Source organism: Amyelois transitella, chromosome 29 (genome assembly GCF_032362555.1).
Source record: "Amyelois transitella isolate CPQ chromosome 29, ilAmyTran1.1, whole genome shotgun sequence".
Classification (NCBI taxonomy): Eukaryota; Metazoa; Arthropoda; class Insecta; order Lepidoptera; family Pyralidae; genus Amyelois; species Amyelois transitella.
Window position 1 is genome coordinate 413,811 of NC_083532.1, and position 25,702 is coordinate 439,512.

The following is a 25,702-nucleotide window of genomic DNA, read 5'->3' on the forward strand; positions in this document are numbered from 1 at the left end:
TTTGCTCAACTGTAAGGGCAGTGTGGCAAACACGAAAAATTGTAGTTTCGTTTTTATATCAGACATATATAGCTTGCCTAGAGAAAATGAGCGAAAAACCATAGCCAAAAACTAGAAAAATGTATGTCTGTGTGCGTGACTTGTTTGCCTTGCTTGTCTGCTGATGGCCGTATCTGGACAAAATGGCGGCATGTGGTTAACGCCTAACTGCTGATGGCCGTATCCGTCCACTGTCAATGTTTGTCTAACTGCTTTAGGTCGGATCTGGGCATATCTACAGGATGTTTGTTTTTAGTTGTGCACGTTAGTAATTTGGAAAAGAGTGTCTTGTAAAAATAAAAATAAAATGTTGATTAAAATGTTTCTTTTATTGGAATACAAAAATGTACAATGTTTATTGGTTTCCACTACTCTAAACCTATTCAATTCATAGTACATACTAGTAATTATTTTTACCAATGATTCATAGTACATACTAGGAATTATTTTTACCAATGAAAAAATAAAAATAAAATTACAATTTTGTAAAAATAATTACTGAACTGTTTTTGATAAGTTTTTTTTTTCAATAAATCTATAATGATAAGAACTATGTAATATATAAAGACTTATTGAAAAAAAATACTTTCATCAAAATCGGTTCAGTAATTTTTGAGATAGGGAATAGTGTTGAAGTCGGTTGTTTTGTAAAAAAAAATACTTATTTTTAATGAATTATGAATTCAAATTAAACAAAAAAATTTTGCGTAGGAATCGAAATTTTAGATTCCCATCATTTCACTTTACTGATAACAACAACGTTTTAAAAGGGTGTTATTTAAACAGTCTGCAGAATATTCATATGCAAAAAAGTTTACACAAATTCAGAAGCGCAAGTGAAGAATAGGATAACAGAAGAATAGGCACCAAACTGCACTGCAGCAGTGTCTCTAAATGACGTCAACTTAAATTTTAAACAAAGCATGTTTGGACTCAAAACACGCATGCGTTCGATCGAGCTCAAGCCGACTGTAACCAAACTCAAACGTTTATTCAGAAAATAGGCCTTTGTAGGCACTTTTTTACGTCAAATTACATGTAAAAATTATCGATTTAGATAAATTAAATAGATATGTATTCAAAACTCAAATTTAAAATTATTAATTCTTTCAAAGCTAAAGACTACTAGCGCTTCGTAACCGACCACTGCAAGAGAAGAAACGCCGAAAGAAACTCTTTTCAACAGTATTGGTCGCCTACTCGCCTGAAGGGCTTTGAATTTTTTTTTTTTTTATTTTATTTGTATATTCATTCTATGTATCTTATAACCCGTAGACCAAACCAGTGCAGTCCTAAGAAAGAAGGGATCAAAGAGAAAAAAGTATTTTTAAACAATAATCCTAATATTAATATTTAAAAATAAAATAATGTATACATAAATAGATAAACACCCAAGATCAGAAGTCAATATGAAAAAGATAATTTACCAACTTGACCTGACTGGGGATCGAACCCGAGACCTGGAAGTAGCAGTCTGGTGTGTTGACTACTACATCACACATTTTATATAAATATATAACTAATATAAATAAATAGATAATATTTAATTATATATTTTATATATATGTAACTACAGAAGTAATTTACAAACTATAGATTTTCTAAAGTATGATACTCAAGCCAACATTGGCCAACACAAATATACACCGTGCAATGACTGCACGCGATGTTACATTTTTGCCTGCATCTAACACAACGTCCCCTCTTAAATTTATCTTGTTTTTTGGTTCGCTCCTCGGTCACCTCATTATGAACAGGGAAATGATTAAAATCCCTGTTCAGCCTGCTACAGGTGGGGATGGGGACCTGGCGCGAACGTGAGGAGACGTTTTGTCCGAATTCTAAGCAGAGCTCTTCAGCAAGCTTGAAACGAAATTGGCGGTGAGTCATTTTTTTATGCTGGCCAATGTTAGCACAATATATAATATATGCATTTAAAATAGATATATTTAAAAGACGTCTAAAAACTTTAATATACCATTTGATTCCCCTCTTTCTTTCTAATAAATACATGCTTAGCTTTTGATCTTTGAGATCGACGCCTCCCATGTATTTATTATATTCATGGACCACGACTGGTTTGGAGCAGGGTTGGCCAGCCCTGTGCCCTGGAGCCATATCTGTTTTGTGGTAAGTAGATACAGTGGTGACAAGCTTCACATCTTTCCATGCTATGACGGATACATCACCACAGTGTCTACTTACCACACTACCCCTAGCCATCCTTTTATCCTGCAAATTTTGGATTTCTACGGGCGTGTCTTTTCGGCGACGGTTCAGAGTACCGACTACGTCAGTTTTATGTTTTTTTAGAAATTGGGTCAGAGGAACAGAATTATAAAAATTGTCCATGAACAGGGTATATCCCTTGCCTAAATAGTTCTTGAAAAGCTCAAGGACTATTTTGGCAGTGGATGTAGTAAACCCGTAAACCGTTTCTGCAGTTGTCGTGCCTTTGCCGGCATACAAAATTAAATTTACTACGTATCCAGTTACGGCCTCACAGAGTTCATAACTTTTGATACCGAATCGAGCTGCTTTGGAACGAATGCATTGTTTCCAGCTTAAATGACCCTTCCAAAGCAGCAACGATTCGTCTATCGATACTTCTCTGTGAGGCACGTAAATGGACTGGAATTTTTTATTTAAATAATCTATAATAGGTTTTATTTTAGCTATTTTCTTATCACGCCCCTGTACATGTATGTTGTTGTTATCAGTAAAGTGCAAAAATTTTAAGAGCATTACGTAATGATCCCTTGACATCAGTTTTCGAAACTCCGGCATACCCATCACACCCGTCATCCAATATTCCTCTAACCTACTTCTTACACATATTGACATAAATATCATCACACCTATAAGCCTATATAGTTCGGAAACCGAAGTTTCCACCCAGTCGTTCATGCGAGATTTACTTGGCATGGAGTCTCCGGTTTCAAAGAAACCGGTTATTGTTTCCCAAGCGTAATGATTCGTTTCGTGGACAATAGAATCCATCAGAGGCTGGTCCCAAATTTGAGTAAACAAGCCTAAAGGACTTGTTCCCTCAATTTTAGGACCAGCTTCTTCGTTGAAGTCCTCCCTGACCCCTCTAAATTCGTTAAAATCAGATGACCAAGTCAATGGCTCCTCACTAACTTCATCTTCAATAAAATCGTCATCTGATTCCAACATCTGCTGTAACTGATCGAGAGTCAATTCTTCCTCGGCATCCTCATCACTTCCAGAGTCGATGGCTAATTCTTCAGCCAGCTCAGGATCCAGTATGTCTTCATCCTATTAAAAAAACCAAACCCTAAACCACATGCAAGCATACACACAAACATAACAAAAGCGGGTATTGTTAGAGATGCCAACCACAATATTTTTATAAAAAGGAATAATTAGTGTATCCCAACGATGAACAGGAATAGAGATTCCTGTTCATTTTTATTCAATTAACTTTCAATATATTCATGCCATATTGCCAATTTCGCTGAATTACGTTATTGAGCATACACCAAACACCTTTATATCAATGAAGTTACAATACATTCATACCGCATTGCCAATTTTAGCAGAATTGTGTTATTGAAGCACAAACCAAACACCCTTAGTTACATTACCTTAGTTACTGGATGGACTAGATTTCTATCAGATAGTCCGGTGCACGATGAGAGCGGCAATAAATAAAAATCCCTTTCTCAATGCAAGTAATTTATACTTTCAAAGAGTGTTATGAAAATGAAACTTACAGGTTCTCGGCCAAAAAGATTACGCGGCTGACCTTTCGTACGTTCCTCTGGTACCTAAAAAATAATTATTTTGTAAATAACATTGCATGTTGTGATAATAGGTAATATTTTGTTTCGATAATCCTTACAATAGACATCAATAAGTGAGCAATAAGTTAGTATACATCTCGACATATTATTATCTTGGTAGTTAAAAAAAAGTTGAACATCTACTAAAGTTATCAAAAAAAAGAAAACCATTCTTACAGCAGCTACTTTTTCGCCGCCATGGACCAACTCATCCACGATCTCTATGGCTTCGCCTTCCACAGATAAATTTTGGGGCCGCCAAGGCTGTAATAAAATATACGAAATAATCAGTTTTTGTTTTTAAAGTAAAAGGGAAAGTTAACAAAACTGGAAAATAACATACTCTAATCCTCCCTGATCCAGATGTCTCCAAGACTACATCTCTGCCCCGAATAAGGGATCCCTGAGGAGTTCTAGTCACCTCCAAGCCGACAAACATGCTTCTGGAAGTACTTGGGGTTTGGGGTTCCATTTTAATCTGTCAATAAAATAAAATTATTAGCATGTATTCAAACCAGACATCGATGTCATCAGAAAGTGCTCACGGAGACAAAACTAACGAGCTAAAACACAGCGCGATACGAGTTACCGGAGCGTAGATCCTGTATACCACCTTCCGACTGCATCATCAGACCCTCGATGTCACTTCATCAGAAAGTGCTCACGGAGACAAAACTAACGAGCTAAAACACAGCGCGATACGAGTTACCGGAGCATAGATCCTGTATACTGTATACCACCTTCCGACTGCATCATCAGACCCTCGATGTCACTTCATCAGAAAGTGCTCACGGAGACAAAACTAACGAGCTAAAACACAGCGCGATACGAGTTACCGGAGCGTAGATCCTGTATACTGTATACCACCTTCCGACTGCATCATCAGACCCTCGATGTCACTTCATCAGAAAGTGCTCACTGAGACAAAACTGACGAGCTAAAACACAGCGCGATACGAGTTACCGGAGCGTAGATCCTGTATACCACCTTCCGACTGCATCATCAGACCCTCGATGTCACTTCATCAGAAAGTGCTCACGGAGACAAAACTAACGAGCTAAAACACAGCGCGATACGAGTTACCGGAGCATAGATCCTGTATACCACCTTCCGACTGCATCATCAGACCCTCGATGTCACTTCATCAGAAAGTGCTCACTGAGACAAAACTGACGAGCTAAAACACAGCGCGATACGAGTTACCGGAGCGTAGATCCTGTATACCACCTTCCGACTGCATCATCAGACCCTCGATGTCACTTCATCAGAAAGTGCTCACGGAGACAAAACTAACGAGCTAAAACACAGCGCGATACGAGTTACCGGAGCATAGATCCTGTATACCACCTTCCGACTGCATCATCAGACCCTCGATGTCACTTCATCAGAAAGTGCTCACTGAGACAAAACTGACGAGCTAAAACACAGCGCGATACGAGTTACCGGAGCGTAGATCCTGTATACCACCTTCCGACTGCATCATCAGACCCTCGATGTCACTTCATCAGAAAGTGCTCACGGAGACAAAACTAACGAGCTAAAACACAGCGCGATACGAGTTACCGGAGCGTAGATCCTGTATACCATCTCCCAACTATCATGACATCATGTCATCAAAACCAAACGACATTTTGACTAAAACCAATAAAATAAATTTCGTAGATTTAGTTTCAATCAATGAATAAATCACAGAGGCTTTTGAAAGCATGCTGTATATTAGCGTCGCGATACAATACACAGACAGTGTACGACACAAGTAAGATGGCGGACATAGTGCGTATGTGTGCGTGTAACGGATTCTCAGTCTTGAAAAATATAAGATATTTACAAAATCCATGTATTTATTGTAAAAAAGTTAGTGTATTTCAATAGTATAATAAATTTACTATCTAAAACCAATTATATCCATTACAGAGGTATTGGATATAATGCATAAACTAACACGAAAGAAATATGTAACACACTCCATCTACTTTTGAAAAAGCTAAAATCCTTCTTTTTTTACTAAATCTATAAACTTTTACACGTAATTGCTTCGAAAGTAACTATATAATAACGAAATAAAAACATTTACATACCTGTTTGTAATTACAGCCAAAAAAGACGAGTTTTCTCACACGTTCTTCAGTCACTTTGCAACACAACGAAGTCACAATTTGAAATGACTTGGTTAGCTAAATGAACGGATGAAATTCATATTTGACAGTTGTCTATGACGGCTTCATTCGTTAGAAATACATTTCAAATAATAAAACACCTTATTTCTTGTTATTAGATATTATATTTGTGTAAAAACTACGACGAGTGCATTTGGACGGATCCGGAACAAAGCATTCCTAGTACATGCCCGGATACGGCCTAAAGCTTACGAAGGGTTAAAAAAATTTTTGTCTGTCTGTCTGTATGTTCAGGCATCACGTGAAAACTAACGGTTTGATTTTGATGAAACTTGGTATAATTATACCTTATTATCCTGGGCGTAAAATAGGATACTTTTTATCCCGAAAAAATACGAAGAAAAAAAAATCTTAATTTTTCAGTTTATCCATAGACGTTGTTCTGTAGAACCGCGAACACACGTTGCGTTACCCGCAGTGGATTTAGCGCCGTAACCTGTAGCGCCGAAAGTCGGCTTTGGCTTGAACCGTTTGCTGCACAAGCGGGCCGCTACTAATGACTATAAAAAAATACTACATAGCTACATTAATTCCTATCAAGCTGAAAATGAGTATAATTATTTAAAACACAATCAAAAGCATTACTTCAAAATTCCCCATGATTCCGGTTTAAGGAAAAAAATTTACTCACGGTCAAAGGTAAAAAATGGGTGTATCGCAATTTTCTTTAAAACGGTAAGTTTTTCAAATCGGAAAATTACCTCAGACATAAATTGTAGATCATAAAGTTATCTATAAAAAAGGTATCAATAATTTTTTTCAACAAAGCTACCGTTTCTGAGATATGACGATGCAAAAAGTTGCAAGCGTCATAATATGCACACGTTTCCACGCCACCTCTGAGGTAGTGTACTATTAGCGCGTTTTTTTTAATATTTTTATTATTAAACTTGAAAAAGTCTGAAATAGGTTAGAATAAACACGTGTTTTCACTACGCAGTGGCACTCAAGACTAACTTTCGCATTTATTATTAAAAAAAAATAGAATAACCCTAAGTGAAGAAAATCATCTTAGGACAATAATAGAGATTACAATTATCAAATTCAATGCAATAATCAAATCAAAACTAAAACTACTTATAAAAAGAAAGAAAAAAGATGACTACAAACTAAAATTTAATTTATAAATTGTACAGTCCTTGCATAGCATCAACATGCTGGAATGTGCCCAGAAGGCTGGCAGCATTGCCAATTCGAATGGCAATGCTGATTCTCTGAGCTAGATAATTTCCAGCCCTCCGGTCAAGGGATACCTTAATTAGCTTTTTCGACAATTGTCGGAAAAGCTGATGGGCAGATAGGCCCCCCGGTCCCAGAGTTTCTACCCCAAAAGGTTCAAAAGTATAGATATTACCGATAACTACATATTTGCGCCTTTTGAGGTTTTTTGCCTCATTTGAAGCAGAACGGCCTTAGATTTAGTAACCTGAAGATGAGACGGCGCAAGTGTGTCGACACAAGTAGCATCCCACACCAAAGGCCGCCCCAATCTCCAGGGTACCAAAGTCATACCATCCGGTCTCTTGGCATCATCCCAAGCCAGACCGTTTGGTTCTTGAACGGCTGGAACATGGATGGTGGCAAGAGCACGGAGGATTATATCATTTAGGGTGGCATGGCGCCCTAAATTTTGAAATAATGCTTTTGATTGTGTTTTAAACAATTATACTCATTTTCAGCTTGATGGGAATTAATGTAGCTTCATTTCTATTTTTTGGTCTAAATTGACCGGACTGAAAATAAAATGGAGAAATAATCCATCTACGCGAAGACCGACATCCGCGCGGACGGAGTCGCGGGGGGAAGCTAGTCTATACATATAATAAAACAGTAAAAATATTTTGTCTGTACATTTAGTATTTTTGACTGAAATGGATAGAGGGACACTTAGAATGAATAATAGAAAGCAAAAATTATTTTTTATTTATTCTCAAAGTGGGCAGTAGACAAAATAAGTTTGGAACTCTCTGGCCTAGACGAACGTGCCTTGATCAAATCGGAGACGTTCTAGTGAAAGGTCAGGTCAAGAGTGCCCGAAACCGCCGAGCTTGTATGAATGTGGATGAAGCGAAGGAAGTGTGCAGAGATCGTGGCAAGTGGAAAGAGGTAGTCTCTGCCTACCCCTCCGGGAAAGAGGCGTGATTTTATGTATGTATCTATCTAGGCCTACAAGAGGCGTGATTTTATGTATGTATGTATGTATCTATCTAGGCCTTCAAGAGGCGTGATTTTATGTATGTATGTATGTATCTATCTAGGCCTTCAAGAGGCGTGATTTTATGTATGTATGTATGTATCTAGGCCTTCCCACTCCAGCAGTCCCGCTCACACTTCCTAAAGGATAAGCTTAAGAATAGAATAGAATAGATTTATTTTCAAAATTGGACACAAGGTATCACTTATTGACGTCACATAACTTAAATCTAATTATAACTACTATTACTGTAAGATATTAACACAATGACGTCACCTCTCGTAAACGGCTTCCACGACGTTCGGCTTGAGCGTCAGCAACACGTCCAGGCAATCGTACCCGCACACCGCGCCGCACTCCAGCGTCGCGGCCGCCAGCTGCGCCGACACTCCGCTCGCTGGCACACACACACACACACACACAGTCACGTCTATATCCCTTGCGGGGTAGACAGAGCGGTCTTGAGGAGACTGATGGGCCACGTTCAGCCGTTTGGCTTAGTGATAGAATTGAGATTCAAATAGCGATAGAAGAATCACAAGTTTATAAGGGTGGTTCCCGGCACCAATACAAAAAAAAGAATAGGACCACTCCACCTCCCTCCCATGGATGTTGTAAAAGGCGACTAAGGGATAGGCTTATAAACTTGAGATTCATTTATCAAACGATGGGCTAGCAACCTATCACTATTTGAATCTCAATTCTATCATTGAGCCAAACAGCTGAACATTCAGTCTTTCCAAGACTCTGTCTGCCCCGCAAGGGATAAAGACGTAACTATTAAACCAATTTGGCACAGGGATAAGACTTGAAACAAATTTCCACGTAAGATTCAGAAAAAAAAAGCTGTTTATTAACGTCATTAATATCAATATGTCAACAAAATATACCTAACTAGAGGCCGCCCGCGACTTCGTCTGCATGGAAACCCTATCAATCCCGCGGGAACTCTGGGATAAAAAGTAGCCTATGTGTTATTCTGGGTCTTCAGCTACCTACATACCAAATTTCATGGTAATCGGTTCAGTAGTTTTTGCGTGAAAGAGTAACAAACATCCATACATCCATACAAACTTTCGCCTTTATAATAGTAGTAGGATAATATAATAAATTCCACTTACGTATATCGACCCAAGGTTGAGGCATCCTGTACACGTGTAGTTGAGCATGTGAATCGATACATACCAACACACACCCCATTTGAGACAACTCCACGCACGACACTATCGCGCATGAGGAGCCGGGCTGAAATACATACATTAGTTTCATTGCCAACCGAGCGTCTGTTAAGTTTGTTACAAAAAAAAAGTGGTAACAAACAAACAAACATACTTTCGTATAAATAATATTATTAATACGAAAGTATGTTTATATTAACATTATGTAAGTTTATATCTTAAATATTAGATATGCCTTTCTTTACACTTTCCTATCGCGCGCCTGCTGGAAGAAATTTCTCTAGAAATAAGTAGTGCCCTTGTACTGAATTTCTCTAATTTAAGTTTTTTTTTCTTATTTTCCTTGTTGTACATAAATATATAAATTACTAGCTGGCCCGGCAAACGTTGTTTTGCCATATAAATAATTTTTAAAAATCTCTTAATTAAATAAAAAGTGTGGACAACCCTTAACACTTAGGGGTATGAAAAATAGATGTTAGCCGATTCTCAGACCTACTGAATATGCATAATCGGTAAAGCCATTTCGGAGGAGTACGGAGACAAACATTGTGACACGAGAATTTTATATATAAGAAGAAGATTTAGTCTTAGTATCGAGGAATAGAGAAATATTTATTGACTCACCGGAAGTACTCCAGGCCCGTATTTGGCCTTTTTGGGGGGAGTCCCGGCTGTGGGCGGGGAGCTCGCCCCGGAACCGCTTGTTATCACCGGCCTGGTGCATATCTGAAAGTAAAAAGATAAGTTTGCGCCGTGTGGTTCCCGGCACCAATACAAAAAAGAATAGGACCACTCGCATCTCTTTCCCATTGATGCCGTAAAAGGCGAGTAAGGGATAATAGGCTTACAAACCTGGGATTCTTTTTCAGGCAACCTGTCACTATTTGAATCTCAATTCTATCATTAAGCCAAATAGCTGAACGTGGCCATCTCAGTCTTTTCAACACTGTTGGCTCTGTCTACCCCGCAAAGGATATAGACGTGACCATATGTATGTAAAAGATAAGCTGTCTAACTGGTCGTTCGCCTGACTCACCCAATCCAGGATCCATGGTCAAGGGCTTACCCCGGACTCCTCTCCAGAGACTTCAAAAGACTGAAAAGCCTGTTCAGCTGTATGGCTTAATGATTAAATTGAGATTCAAATAGCGATAGGTTACCAGCCCATAGCCTCCAAGAGGAATCTCAAGTTTATAAAATTATGAATATCTTAAAAACAACTGTACCGATTTTGTTTCCCCGTGAATTTAAAAATTCAAGTGAAAGATCTTTTAATTTTATGAAAATCAGGCTAGCGGTTCGAGAGTTGTCGCGTTACGAACATACATATCCAATAAATGTATCTTCACCTTGGCTGTTCAACTTATTCATAGATAGTTGTTTGACAAAATTTAAAGGGTCTCAAAGTGAATAAGGCATCGTGGTAAGTGGAAAGATGTAGTCTCTACCTAATTTTCCAAGAAAGAACCGTTATTATATGTATGTATGTAAACTATCACCAGCTCCACTCGCGCGAAAAACACCCTGTGTCCTTCTTCGTACTCCACATGCATACATATCACGTTAGGTCACGTCTATATCCCTTGTGGGGTAGACAGAGCCAACAGTCTTGAAAAGACTTAAAGGCTATGTTCAGCTGTTTGGCTTAACGATAGAATTGAGATTCAAATAGAGACAGGTTGATAGCCCATCGCTTTAAAAAGAATCCCTAGTTTGTAAGCCTATCCCTTGGTCGCCTTTTACGACATACATGGGAAAGAGATGGAGCGGTACTTCGTACTCCAAACACAAATAAACGCTAAATTTCATGGGGAACGGTTACGTGGTTTTGGCGGCACAAACAAACACACTCCGACATTGATAGACAATAGTATAGTGTGTGGCGAACTCACATGCAGTTGCGTCTCGGTGTCGAGCAGCGTGACGTGCGCAGGAGTGGCCAGCGCTGCGCGCGCGCACAGCGGCGACTTCCCGCTGCACACTTGTACGGCGTGCCCGTTCTCTATCGGCCACGCGGCCATCTGCTGCCACACCTGTGGGAAGAATTAAATACAACATACATACACACTATTTAGTATAAGTACTTAATTCAAAATGAGTTTTAGTTAAAACTCTTTACTTCGTTTACCAGATTGCAACTGGCCACTTACAAAAAAATACATACATACATACATATAATCACATCTACATCCCTTGCGGGGTAGACAGAGCCAATAGCCTTGCAAAGACTGATAGACCACGTTCAACTTATTGGCTTTAAGATAAAATTGAGATTCGAATGACAGGTTGCTAGCCTATCGCCTTAAAAAGAATCCCAAGTTTGTAAGCCTATCCGACTTAGGCCTTTTATGACACCCATGGGAAAAAGATGGAGTGGGCCTATTGTTATTTGGTGCCGGGAACCACACGGCACAAAAAAAAATAAAAAGAAAATTTTTGAGTTCACTTTGAATTCCATTAAGTTACAGATTAATGGAATTCCAATTTGATGTTTAGCAAAAGTATTATTATTTATTAAAGTTCATATTTTCAAGTTCAAAATGCAATTTCAATTCATCAAGAGTTGATTAAACTATTTTTCAACGAGTGCTTGAACACATACATGTGGTCACGTCTATATCCATTGCGGGGTGGACAGAGACAGCAGTCTTACAAAAGGCTGAATGGCACACAATATCAATATTTACCACTGTATTGAAGCAATCGGCCGCCTGTTTTTGACCACCGCCTGGAGTCGTGCTGCCCTGCATTGGACCTGCAAAAATATTATTCAATTAATATATCTTGGAATTAATAATAACATATAACTGCGCCCTGTGGTTTCCGACATTTCAGAATAGAACCACTCAACATCTTCCTCGATAAATGGTCTATTCAACACAAAAATAACTTTCCAATTCGAACCAGTATAGTTCCTGAGATTACATTGGCGCCCCACGTTGGGCGCCAATGTAGCGGGAGCGATGATTCGGCTCGACCGCCACTAAAGGGAAGATCTTCCACCAGGCTAGGTGTTATGCCTGGGGAACCGCGCGACAGACGATTTGTGTCGGAGGTTGTATATATAGCTCCAATCCGTGAAATCTTTGAAATCGCGTCTTAGATTCTTCGCTGCTATTGGTTGAGCGCGTCAATTTCTTCGCGATAATTGACAGTGGTTATTTGATTTGATGTTCTGACGAGTGGCGTAGAGATGTCGCCACAGTGTTTGATTGATGTTGTGACGAGTGGCTTAGAGATGTCGCCACAAGCGCGTTCAAACAAACAAAACAGACTCAGTTTTATAATATAAGTATAGACTAGAGGCCGCCCGCGACTTCGTCCGCATAAAAACCCTATCAATCCCACGGGAACTCCGGGATAAAAAGTAACCTATATGTTATTCTGGGTCTTCAGCTACCCACATACCAAATATCATCGTAATAGGTTCAGTAGTATTTCCGTTTAAGAGTAACAAACATCCATACTGTCATCCTGACATACTCACAAACTTTCGCATTTATAATATCAATTAGTATAGCTATTAACCTTACCTTTCGACAATAGCTTGTGCAACGGATGCGATCTCTCTGTCAGTTTCCAGAGAGTGAGTTTGGTGCCGGCCACCAGCAGAGTGTCGGTGTCCTCTCTCAGACACCACGTCAGCGAAACTGTTGGCAATTAGAAATAATAATAATAATACGATTAGTGTGGCCGTGTGGTTCCCGGCACTAATACAAAAACAGAATATCAATACTAGTAGATCACTGCGGAACAATTATAAGTTGTCGATCCCAGCACATCGGCTGGCTAAGGTAGGGAAATCATTTCTGATTAATTGTATAAGATTTTATAATAAATTACCAAAAAGTGTTCTTGAAATGAATGATAGAAAATTCAAAAGGTATATTAAAGTTGAGCTTTGTAGGAAAGCCTATTACAGCACGGAGGATTATATTAATGATAAACATGTGTGGCCCGAGCTTGACATAATGGCCTCTTAAATGCTTGTGCATTTTTGACATGATCTTGACATAATTTGTACAGTATGTACATATTTTATTTTATCTTTATTTTTATTTTATTTGACGAAATATTCGTATTGACATAATCAGTTTTACATTCATTCATGTTTTTTAATGTAGACAATGTGCATTCATCCACAATTTAAATTTAAGAGATCTACATTTGTAAATTGACGTCCGATGAAAATGCTGCAGTGTAGTTTGTTCCGCCGCTTCTTCTACACATGCGCTTTGGAAGCGGTACTAGTTATAATTAGATTTAAGTTATGTGACGTCAATAAGTGATACCTTGTATCCAATTTAGAAAATAAATCTATTCTATTCTAACTAATAGGACCGCTCCATTCCATGCCTACAAGCTGGCCTTCTTTTTTTTAGGTGACGGCCAGCGAGTTGTCACTATTTGAATCTCAATTCAATCTGTCTCTGTCCACCCTGTACGTATGTACGTAAACCTCACCCGGATTACTGTATACATATATGTTAGAGTATAATTAATACAACAACTCGGCTCCGTCTACCCCGCGAGGGATATAGACGTGACCATACGTAAACCTCACCCGGATTGCTATCGACCAGCGGCAGCGCCGGCAGCGGCTGCAGCGTCAGCTCGGCGGGCGCGCTGCCGGCGCCGCGCACCGAGCACACGCTCGTGCGCACGTGGGCGGACGACGAGGACACGCACCACGCTGATATTATTAGGTTGCCGTCTGTAAATTGGTTAAATAGATTAATAAATATATATACATACTAGCGGCCCGCCCCGGCTTCGCACGGGTGGACATATTTTTGTGTTTTATATTTTGAAATAAATTTATTTCAAAACAAATTTATGCCTATGTCACTTTTGAAGGTCTATTCTATATCTGTGCCAAATTTTATCAAAATCGGACCAGTAGTTTTTGAGTTTATTCCACACAAACATACAAAAATACAAATCTTTCCTCTTTATTATTAGTGTGGATGTGGATATACGGGACAAATTACACATATTGAGTTAGCCTAAAAGAAAAATGACAAACATTTTTTTTTTATAAATTTCACTAAAAGATCTTAAATGCTATTTTTTTTTTAATCTTACAATTTCAACATTGGCGACTTGATTCGGAATTGTAATGGTCTAGGAGCGCACTAACAGAGAATTTTGGGAAACTTAAAAATGCTAAAGGAAAATAAGCAAAAATTGTATTCACATGATTAACTACTCTTCTGCACTGACGCTTTAGAAACCTCGGTAAACCTAGTTATAAGTAATTTATTTGACGTTGAAACCAAAAGATATGACAATTATTAAGTGACATATGAAATGCTCATGATGATGAATGAAAATCTTGGACTACTCACTCTTATGAGCTATGGCGGCGCTGACAACGCGGTCGCGGGCGTGCCGCAGCGAGTCGGTGGCGGCCAGCGCGCCCGCGCCGCGCGCTACCAGCGCGCCCACCAGCCCGCTGCCCGTCACCACGCACGCGCCCTCCACCGCCACGCCGCTGGGGGGGAGGGGGGGGGGGGGGGGTAACATACGTATACTATCATATATTTATCTCTTGCCACGCACGCGCCCTCCACGACCACGCCCCTTGGAGGTTAACGTACGTACGTATACTATCACGTCTGTATCCCTTATTTTCCACGTTGGTTCCCATGTAAGACCAGCGTTGCGGTATATACCACGACAAATGCTGAGGGACCACATGTTTTAATACATATGTTGTTATAGATTAAGGTTTCTGTTCTCAATATATTATTATGTACCAAATAAATATTTTTTCTTTCTTTCTTTCCTTGCGGGGTAACTGTCCTGAAAACACTATAGTCTGATGGAGGAATGGCGAAGGTTCTAAGAGTGAATTTGCACACTCTATGTTCATACATGGATGGATATGAAAAGGTGCTTGGTGCGTTTGGTGACGAAAAGGTGAATGATAATGGAAGAAGTGTATTAGAAATTTGTCTAGAGTGGGATCTTTTTGTGTCGAACTCAATGTTTCAACATAAAGAGATCCACACCTATACAAGAGTGGAAGGTATTTTAAAAAGTATGATAGACTTTGTGATTGTAGATGAAAGATTGAAGAACAAAGTGCTGGATACCCGTGCATATCGCGGTGCTGGCATTGACTCGGACCATTTACTGGTGATATCCCGGATAAGGGGTATCTTCAATCGCTGGCGGCACAGGGCACAGGGAGCAAACCAGCGCTTTGGAAAGAGTGAAAGTAGAAAATTTGCAAGATATGGATGTAGGTAAGAAGTATATTAATAGACTGAAGGATGAAATTGAAGATTTAGATGAGAGGAGCAATATTGAAGATGGATGGAAGGAATTTAAAGAAAGAATTGTGAAAGTAGCTGTTGAAGTGTGTGGTGTAAGTAGAAGAAGGAAAGGGAAAAATCACAAAAATGCGTGGATGAGTAAAGATGTGCAAGAACTTGTGCGATTAAAGAAGAAAGCATGGCTGGATTTGTTAGCAGCAAAAGCTAACTTAAGAATGCAAGAGGTTATAGATGAGGATGTGAATGAAGCACGTAAGGAATATAAAAAAATGAAAGATTTGGTTAAGAAAGCTGTGATTAGAAAGAAAGAAGAGTATAAAGAGGATTTTGATAAAAGGCTATCAGAAGACTTTCAGTCAAATCTGAAAGTATTCTGGAAATCCGTAAGGTCAGCCCGAGGAAAAACTATAACCAGAGAGCTGACTAGGATCAGATGCCAGGATGGTAGCGTTGTGAAAGGAGAAGAATGTGTGCTAAAGATATGGAAGGACTATTTTGAGAGTTTATTTGAAAAAAAGGAAGAAAATAAGAAAGAGTTCTGCTATAGCGAAGAAAAAGAGAATGAGATGGAAGGCGAAATTGAAATGTTTGAAATTGTGGAAGCACTTAAGAGTATGAAAGCGGGTAAGGCTGCCGGGTATGATAGAGTGTCGGTCGAGATGCTTAAAGCAGGAAAAGGCGTCGTAGCTAGACAGTTGTACTGCCTTTTCAATTTGTGTTGGAGAAGCGGCCGAGTACCAAAAGATTGGTGTAAGGCTGTTATCGTGCCACTTTACAAAGGAAAAGGGTCACAACTGGACTGCAAAAATTATCGTGGTATAAGCCTGCTTAGCGTCGTCGGCAAATTGTATGCTAAGATATTGATTAATAGAGTCAGGAATGAAACTGATGACAAAATATGGGATGCTCAAGCGGGATTTCGAAAGGGAATGGGATGTACTGATCAGGTCAGATCTTTGCGGTGCATAGCCGAAAAGTTTTTGGCCAAGAGTCAAAAAGTCTATTGCACATTCGTGGATTTGGAAAAGGCCTATGACAGAGTTGAGAGGAATGAATTGTGGTCAGCACTTTCTATGCATGGGGTGAGCAGTCTCTTGATACGAGCACTGAAATCCTTATATGAGGATTCGAGTGCTTGTGTCAGGATAAACGGAGCGCACACTGAGTGGTTTAAGATTGAGAAAGGTGTTAGGCAGGGATGTGTTGCGTCACCGTGGCTGTTCAACCTATTTATGGATAGTTGTTTGACAGATTTGAAAGAGTCTGAAAGTGGATTAAGGATGAATGAATTACTCGTCAAATGTCTGCTCTATGCCGACGATCAGGTCATACTGGCGTCATCAGCGGAGGAGTTACAGGAGATGGTAAACTGTATGCATGAAGCTTTAAAAGAGAAAGGAATGAAAGTGAACGTAAGTAAAACTAAAACACTGGTTTTTGAAATGGAGAAAGAAATGACAGCATGTAATATTTTGATTGGAGGAGAAAAAGTTGAGCAAGTGAAAGAGTTTGTATATCTAGGATCAAAGTTTACATCAGATGGCAAGTGTGATAGTGATATTGAAAGGAGAGTGAACGCGGGGAACATGGTGAATGGAGCTTTGCATGCCTTTATGAGCAGTCAGAAACTATCCAAAAAGGCTCGACTGGCTGTGCACAGGGGCGTGTTGGTCCCGACATTAATGTATGGGAGTGAAAGTTGGGTATGGCAAAAGAAGCACGAAAGCAGAATAAATGCAGTGGAAATGAGAGCGTTAAGGAGTATGTTGGGTGTGAAATTGAGTGACCGGATAAGGAACAGCGTGATAAGGGAATGTTGTGATGTGAAAGAAGATGTAGTTACAGGAATAGAAAAGGGTATGTTGAGATGGTTCGGTCATGTGGAGAGGATGAATGAAAACAGGTTGACTAAGCAGATATACAAGGAGAGTGTGGAGGGAAAGGTTGGGGTGGGAAGACCTAGACGAACATATCTTGATCAAATTAAGGACGTCCTGGTGAAGGGTCAGGTCAAAAGTGCCCGAAACCGCCGAGCTTGCATGAAGAGAGTTATGAATGTGGATGAAGCAAAGGAAGTATGCAGGGATCGTGGCAAGTGGAAAGAGGTAGTCTCTGCCTACCCCTCCGGGAAAGAGGCGTGAGTTTATGTATGTATGTATGTATTTTAATGATGGAAGTACATACATACATATACACATAAAATCACGCCTTTTTCCCGAAGGGGGGTAGGCAGAGACTACATCTTTCCACTTGCCACGATCTCTGCATACTTCGATCGCTTCATCCACATTCATAACTTTCTTTATGCAAGCTCGGCGGTTTCGGGTACTATAAAATAATAATAAATATATACGGGACAAATTACATTGATTGAGTTAGCCTCGAAGTAAGTTCGAGACTTGTGTTACGAGATACTAACTTAACGATACTATATTTTATAATAATAATAAATACTTATATAGATAAACATCCAAGACCCAGAGCAATCAGAAAAAGTTCTTTTCTCATCACGCCCTGGCCGGGATTCGAACCCGGGACCTACGGTGTCACAGACAAGTGTGCTACCGCTGCGCCACAGAGGCCGTACTCTTGACCTCTTCAAAATAACTTACCCAAAACCTTTAAGAGTGGGGGTAGACCTCGTCATCTGGAGTCTCTCCGTTATTGGCGCGTCTAATTTCTTGTCTAACGCCACCACACGCCGGCCATTGTGAAAGAACGCGGCTTTTATTATGTGCTCTCCTGTGAATTAAGTAGTTAAATATCTTCAAACAATCAAAATAATAATAATAATTGATTTATGCCGTGCCGTGTGGTTCCCGGCACCAATACAAAAAAGAATAGGACCACTCCATCTCTTTCCCATGGATGTCGTAAAAGGTGACTAAGGGATATGCTTACAAACTTGGGATTCTTTTTTAGGCGATGTGCTAGCAACCTGTCACTATTTGAATCTCAATTTTATCATTAAGTCAAACAGCTTAATGTGGCCATTCAGTTTTTTCAAGACTGTTGACTCTGTCTACCCCGCAAGGGATATAGACGTGACCATATATATATGTTGATTAATTACTGTCAAAATTATGTGAGAGATTTTTGACGCTGATGTCCTTATCTCACTCCATAGCCCAGTTATCCAATCCACCAGCATCCCATCAGCATGACCCAGACTAAGTAAATCCCTCCCTGGAAATGGTTTGTCCGTTGGTGTATCCCAATGGTTCATCAAGGGTCAGATCTCCATAGCTGTGCCCATCTCACTTTAGAACAAAAGGTACCAAAGGGCCTCTTCATGTTGGCTTCGGCCCCATGAACGCCTCCCAAATGACCGTGCACATTTTATATGTACTAACATAATAATAATTGATTACTGTAATGCATCCTCAATGCTTTTAATGTGAACTGTCTATTTGTAATATCATTATACAATTAGACAGCTCACATGTTATTATATAGACCCATGAAATCCAAGAGGAGAAATGTAATAATTGAAATAATAGTAACAATTTTAAATAATAGTAACAATTTTAAATAATAGTAACAATTTAAATAACAGTAACAATATAAATAATAGTAACAATTTAAATAACAGTAACAATATGAATAATAGTAACAATTTAAATAACAGTAATAACTTAAGTAATGGTAATAATTTTTGTCAAAAAAACAATATGTATTAATATCTCAATTTATTCGATTTACCTGGAAAGTTGTAAGTGTATAGACACTGCCACTCGTTCAGCAAATGGTCCTTCTGCGCGTACACAGAGACTTCGCCCTCCACGGTGCCAACTAAAAGATGACGTCCCTCTATGTCCCATTCCAGGGTTGATACCTGGAGAATAAGGATAGTATTATATGGGATACGACCCAGATCTGTTTCTACTATTTCTTTTTTATCTTATTATATGTACTTAGTTGTATTCGGTTATGTGTAATAATAAAAAATAATATGACGGTAAGAATGATGGGTGCCATGTGGTTCCCAGCTAAATGGAATAGAGCCACTCCCATATCTTTCTAATGGATGTCGTAAAAGGCGACTAAGGGCTGATAATCTTGGGATTCTTCTTGTGAGCGATGGGCTAGCAACCTGTCACTATTTGAATCTCAATTCCATTATAAAGCCATACAGCTGAACATGGCCTATCAGTCTTTTCAAGACTGTTGTCTTTGTCCAACCTGCAAGGGATCTTCTTGTGAGCGATGGGCTAGCAACCTGTCACTATTTGAATCTCAATTCCATTATAAAGCCATACAGCTGAACATGGCCTATCAGTCTTTTCAAGACTGTTGTCTTTGTCCAACCTGCAAGGGATGTACACGTTATTATATTTAAGTATAATATTATGAACTTTGACTCTCAATTATATTTTTACGATACACATAATAAAAACGAATAATTAAGGAACCCTGATTAAAAATATAGTGTGTCAGAGTAAAACATACGAGTGAGAGCAGGATAGCAATATACTTGAACATGCGTCTACTACGATTATGTTTTTTGTGACTTGTGGCATAGAGATAGTCGCAACAAGAACATCTAATTAAATGTCACTCACAGGATGCGCCATGCTGGCCACCTTGTGGCTGTCCCACGGCGTTTCCAAGTCACAGACGTACACGTGACCGCCCCACGTGTCCCCCTCGGCGTCCCCCAGCTCCGTGGGCGATGAGAACGCGATGATGTTGCATGTGGATATTGTACAGATTGGACGAACAACTTCCCTGTCTGTTGGACTGAAATGAAATGATTGTTTATATGAATGTGGATGAAGCGGAAGAAGTATGCTGGGATCATGGCAAGTGGAAAGATTTATTTATTTATTTATTAATGGAAGTCTTGCAGTCTAATTTATATGATATATAAGTAATAATAATATAATGCGATGAAGATGTAGTCACTGCTTATTCGTAAGGGAAATAGGCATGATTTTATGTATGTTTTAATTCCTCATAAGGTGAAGAAAACAAAAAAAAATATTTATAAAAGAGAACACGAACAAATTAATTAAGACAATGAAGGCACCAGCTAACAGGACCAACAGTCTTGAAAAGACTGAAAGGCCACATTCAGCTGTATGGCTAAATGATGGATTTGAGATTCAAATAGGTACAACTTGTTAACCCAGCGTTTTAAAGAAGAATCCTTAGTTTAGAAGCCTTTCCCAAGCACTTTGACAATCTGAATGAGATGAGAAACAGCTGACGCACATGTTTTCTTTTTCTACTTCCAGACAAGAAGATAAGTTAATGATTAGGAACTTAAAGAACAAAACCATATTGGAAAATTCAGCCAGCTTTTGCCTGCAACTTATAAAGGTTGAGTTTTTTAATGTAGGAAACCAATTACATGTTTTCTATATTGATTTCGTAAAAGGCGACTAAGGGAAAAGCTTTTAAACTTGTGATTCTTCAAAAGCGATGGCCTAGCAACCTGCACTATTTGAATCTCAATTCTTTTGTTAGGCTAAACAGTTGAACTTTCCGAGTCTTTTCAAGATTGTTGGCTCTGTTTACCCAGCGAGGGATAAAGACGTGACTATTAATATGTATGTGTTACTTTATTGCGATAAAATTTCACCGATATCCAACTATCGTTTGGAAATGAAAGTGAAACCATTATTTGTTATCTCTTCACTGTAAAACCACTGAACCGATGTTAATGATATTTTGCATACATATAGTATGGAGTACGAAGAGCACTAAGGTAGCTAGAACATATATAAATATAATGTAACGTCTTTGATTGTCGATGTTTACCTTTCAAAATGAGGCGGTTCGCACTTCAGAGGCTTGCGCCTCATAGAATATATTAATTCCATTACTGGCGACTATGAAATTCCTTAAATTAATCGATTTTTTTAACTGTTAAAATGTTAATTTATTAAATTTAGTAAATTCAATTAAACATTTCAAACAAACAACACAGACACTATTTTTACACGACCACAGGCCCACAATCCTACAACACAATCCATCTTGCCCAATTGACTCAAAAAGAGCGCCAAATTGCCAAAAACGGGCGCTTAAGGTTATAAGTAGTTAGAGCTCAATTTTGACGAGTATGCAAACTGGAGGTCAGAATCAAAATTGTAAAAAAAACGTGGTACATCAAGTTTTTTATCTAACGTAATTTGAGTAGAAACATACATTATGAATATGTAAATGTAGTTAAAAAGCGCTAGATTTGGCGGCGACAATACTAAGTTGGCAACACTTGCAAATGACAATTAGAAATCTCCCGAACTGACAATGAAATTTGATTTATAGACAATGACATGTGTATTATACGTGTAGGGCGTAGGGCCCAATCGTGACCTTAAATTTCAACTTTATGTGGGGCATGTCAAACTTTAGACTCATCAAATCAATAAAATAGGAAAACTAATTGAACCACTTTGGTGTTTCACTGGTGCAAAGGCCAGTAAAGTGAGTCTACGTGTGTAAGTCGCATCTTCTTTAATAAAAGATAGAAACACTTTATTTAGCGCAAAAGCTCTTATGCTATTCATGCCATGATCCAATTAAATTGAGTTCGGAAGGAAGTACAGTATGTTTCCTAAGACTTCAGAATAGCACCACTCTTATCTTTCCCATCAGTCTATCTATCTAATAAAATTGGGATTCTTCTTGTTCTATTCCATTTTTTCGCCACAGGTATAGCTGAACTTTCAGTCATTTGACGTCACAGTATTTGACATCAACCAATGTTGTACCTAATTTATACTTTCACTACATCAGAACGGATTCCATCGTTATGGAGTTCTAGAGAAATTGTATTTAAATTGATTCAAGTCATTCGACTCAAGATCAAGAAGAATCAATCAATACTATGGCAGCCCTATCTTCATTGATAACTTCACTATGGTATCTTAAGCGCAGCGAACTTCAGCTCAAATCACATATTGCCCCGGGCATTGCCCTTTCATTATTGAGTAGCATTTCCGAACGCAGCGCGCTACGCAAAAATGGCGGATCGGTTAACGTCGCTCGTTCAACGTGTAGAAAATTAAATAGAAAAATCGCTAATTTTAAGTGAAAATGTGATATTAATGAATTAAAACATCAGGTGTAGTGTTATTTAAGTGCTCTCAAACATGTGTCGGACAGGGATGTGTGTTTTTGGCATTGCAAATTGGATTTTCTTGCTGGCTTGTCTCTTGTTTACATACGTTGAAGGTAAGCTCCTTATAAATATTGCCTTTTACTATCGATCGCTGGCCTAAACGATACTATAATAATGTGGTTTAATTTATTTGAAACCGCAGCGCTTATTTGTACAGCATAATGTGTAGAAACGATGTTTTATCATTCGTTTTTGTAGGTTCAACATTTTCGCGTAATTCTACAGTATTTATGTTCGTTGAACGTTCTAAGAGTTTATTTATGTTTCGTTAATGGTTTATAGGTGTAGTTGATTGCTGGGTCGTTAATGTCTAGCTGATGTACGGCGCCCCCGATTATTTGGGGCTCCGCTGACGGTCTTACGACGCACCCGGTACCGTAAAGTGTCGAGTTGATGTGTGAAAAGCTTAGAATAAGTATGTTATTAAAAGTAATTAGCTACATAGACGATGTAAGTGTAAAACAGGTGTTTATGGGCAGTATACTTTTGAAAAAGGAATTCTTTCCTTTATTAAAAAAAATCTATAATATGTGTACATAGATTTTGTTTTAAAATAAAATCTAAAATATTTACTCATAAATTTTTACTTAGTTTTTTTTTTGTAGGAATTTGATTTACGCTATATGTAAAGTAGGTAGATATCCAGAATTTTTAAAGATATTTTACTCATTCTTTAAAAACAAGAGGACCACTTCATCTCTTTCCCATGGATGTCGTAAAAGGCGACTAAAGGTATAGGCTTATAAACTTGGCATTCTTTTTTAGGCAATCGGCTAGCATCCTGTCACTACTTGAAGCTCAATTCCATCATTAAGCTGAACATGGCCTATTGGTCTTTTCAAGACTGTTGGCTCTACTCTGCAAGGGATAGACATGATGATAAGAATAAACAAAAATTTACATTCTTTACTGATATCTGTTCTAAACTTATTTTCAAAAATAAAGATAATTTTTATTTAATTTGTACATCTCTTAAAATATCAAGACTATACAATTATCACAAAACTATGGAAGTGCATTAATAATTACTTGAAAGACAATACTTACAAAGAAAAAACCATGTTGTGTTTCGTAAGATATTAATCAAATGACAACTGTTATCAAAAACCTAGATGCCAGGATAACTAAAGTTCTATTTTTAAATAATACAGGAGCTGTAATGGTCCCCAACACCAATAGAAAAAAGAAGAATAGGACCACTCCATCTCTTTTCCATGGATGTCGTAAAAGGCGACTAAGGGATAGGCTCATAAACTTGGGATTCTTCTTTTAGACGATGGGCTGGCAACCTGTCACTATTTGAATATTAATTCTGTCATCAAGCTGAATATGGCCTATCAGTCTTCTTGGGACTGTTAGCGTTGTCTTACCCGCAAGCGATGTAGACGTGACTATATGTATGTGTACAAGTATTAAACGCGCACATAACATACCTTTATTTTTATCTCTGAGCTAAAGGTTATCCGGTATAGAGACAAAGAACACTTAGTTGGAAAATAAATGAATTTAAATAAATATATAAGAGAGAAAGAATGTATTCCCATGGATGTCGTAAAAGCCGACTAAGGGGTAGGCTTATAAACTTGGGATTCTTCTTTTAGGCGATGGGCTAGCAACCTGTCACTATTTGAATTTCAATTCTATCACTAAGCCAAACAGCTGAGTGTGGCCTATCAGTATTTTCAAGACTGGTGGCTCTGTCTACCCCGCTAGGGATATAGACGTGATCATATGTATGTATAACTATCGCAGTCCCGTTTCACGACATAATCAAAAGCGAAACAGCGACAGCTGCACTAGACGGATTTGCCCGTGTCCCTTAGTCGCCTTTTACGTTGAAAATCAACTCGAAATGACATAGTTTCCACCGCACCCAACGTCAGCGCGAGTTCAAGCTGTCATTATTTGATTTCATGCACCATTTAACTGTTACTGTAAATGCATTCTTGTTGCATGTTTTTAGGTACTTAGGTGCCGTGTGGTTCCCGTCGCTTTAGGATAGGACCACACCGTCTATTTCCTGATTAGTATTTCATTCGTTTAATTAAATCATTAGTTCTACATTAATTCATGTTTTTTAATGTAGACAATGTGTATTCATCCACTATTTAGATTTAAGAGATCTCTTCTCTCTCGTCCGATGACAATGCTGCAGTGTAGTTTGTTCCGCTGCTTCTTCTACACATGCGCTTTGGAAGCGGTGGTAGTTATAATTAAATTTAAGTGATGTGACGTCAATAAAAAAAAGTGATACCTTGTATCCAATTTTGAAAATATATCTATTCTATTCTAGATGTTGTAAAAGACGAGTAAGGGAAAGGCTAATAAACTTGGGATTCTTGTAGGCGATGGGCTAGCAACCTGTCACCATTAGAATCTCAATTCCAAAGCCATACAGCTGAACGTGGCCTTTCACAACTGGCCCTGTCTACCCTGCAAGGGATATAGACGTGATAATATGTATGCAGGAACCTGTGCTACGTACATTAAACAGCGGAGGTATCATGTTTATATCTCAAATTCAAATTCAAAATTTTTATTCATTATTATAGGATACTTCACATTTTAAAGCTGAAGAGTTTGTTTGATTGTTTGTTTGAACGCGCTAATCTCAGTAAATACTGGTTCGAATTGAAAAATTCTTTTTGTGTTAAATAGACCATTTATCGAGGAAGGCCTAAAACTATGTTACATTACGCTGCAACTTTAAGGAGCAAAGAAATAATGGAAAATGTGAAAAAAACGGGGAAAATAACACACTTAAGGGCTTCAATGATGCCTCAAATAACTATTCCACGCGGACGGAGTCGCGGGCACAGCTAATCGCTTAATAATTGCCAAAACGTATGGTTTAACAACATTGGTTGACATCAAATCTACTGTGGACCGTGGTGT

At 38.5% G+C, this 25,702-nt stretch overlaps 3 protein-coding genes across 5 annotated transcripts in view; 1 reads left to right on the forward strand and 2 right to left on the reverse strand.

Moving 5' to 3' along the window:
* LOC106140357 (mediator of RNA polymerase II transcription subunit 16) overlaps positions 1–21,680 on the reverse strand; it is a 33,193-nt gene extending 11,513 nt beyond the window's left edge. The window contains exons 1-12 of the mRNA XM_060952638.1: positions 21,442–21,680; positions 20,241–20,418; positions 19,381–19,513; positions 18,291–18,420; positions 14,746–14,891; positions 13,962–14,111; positions 12,931–13,047; positions 12,085–12,152; positions 11,290–11,430; positions 10,022–10,123; positions 9,338–9,461; positions 8,493–8,613 (exon numbers count right to left, since the gene is read on the reverse strand). Coding sequence (XP_060808621.1) covers positions 8,493–8,613; positions 9,338–9,461; positions 10,022–10,123; positions 11,290–11,430; positions 12,085–12,152; positions 12,931–13,047; positions 13,962–14,111; positions 14,746–14,891; positions 18,291–18,420; positions 19,381–19,513; positions 20,241–20,418; positions 21,442–21,503 — 1,472 coding nt within the window. The 5' untranslated portion in view covers positions 21,504–21,680. The remainder of the gene's footprint in view (positions 1–8,492; positions 8,614–9,337; positions 9,462–10,021; positions 10,124–11,289; positions 11,431–12,084; positions 12,153–12,930; positions 13,048–13,961; positions 14,112–14,745; positions 14,892–18,290; positions 18,421–19,380; positions 19,514–20,240; positions 20,419–21,441) is intronic.
* On the reverse strand, positions 1,187–6,222 carry LOC132903746 (piggyBac transposable element-derived protein 4-like). 3 transcript variants are annotated; one of them, XM_060952640.1, is made up of 4 exons: positions 5,924–6,222; positions 4,189–4,323; positions 4,023–4,109; positions 1,187–3,830 (listed from the first exon to the last, which is right to left on the reverse strand). In XM_060952640.1, the coding sequence occupies exon 4, from the start codon at positions 3,214–3,216 to the stop codon at positions 1,630–1,632; it is 1,587 nt and encodes a 528-aa protein (XP_060808623.1). In that variant the 5' UTR covers positions 3,217–3,830; positions 4,023–4,109; positions 4,189–4,323; positions 5,924–6,222; the 3' UTR covers positions 1,187–1,629. The 3 variants fall into 3 exon arrangements, with proteins under 3 accessions (XP_060808623.1, XP_060808622.1, XP_060808624.1); XM_060952639.1 differs by lacking the exon at positions 5,924–6,222 and having other exon boundaries at positions 4,189–4,528; XM_060952641.1 differs by lacking the exon at positions 5,924–6,222 and having other exon boundaries at positions 1,187–4,109; positions 4,189–4,529.
* Positions 21,681–22,627: 947 nt separating the features above from the next.
* Positions 22,628–25,702, forward strand: part of LOC106138887 (neogenin) — a 106,401-nt gene continuing 103,326 nt past the window's right edge. The window contains exon 1 of the mRNA XM_060952768.1: positions 22,628–22,860. Within this exon, the coding sequence (XP_060808751.1) occupies positions 22,779–22,860 (82 nt within the window). The 5' untranslated portion in view covers positions 22,628–22,778. The remainder of the gene's footprint in view (positions 22,861–25,702) is intronic.

Excerpts from the sequence above, each read along its gene's own strand:
- LOC132903746 (XM_060952640.1), bottom strand. The coding sequence starts at position 3,216 with ATGTTGGAATCAGATGACGATTTTATTGAAGATGAAGTTAGTGAGGAG.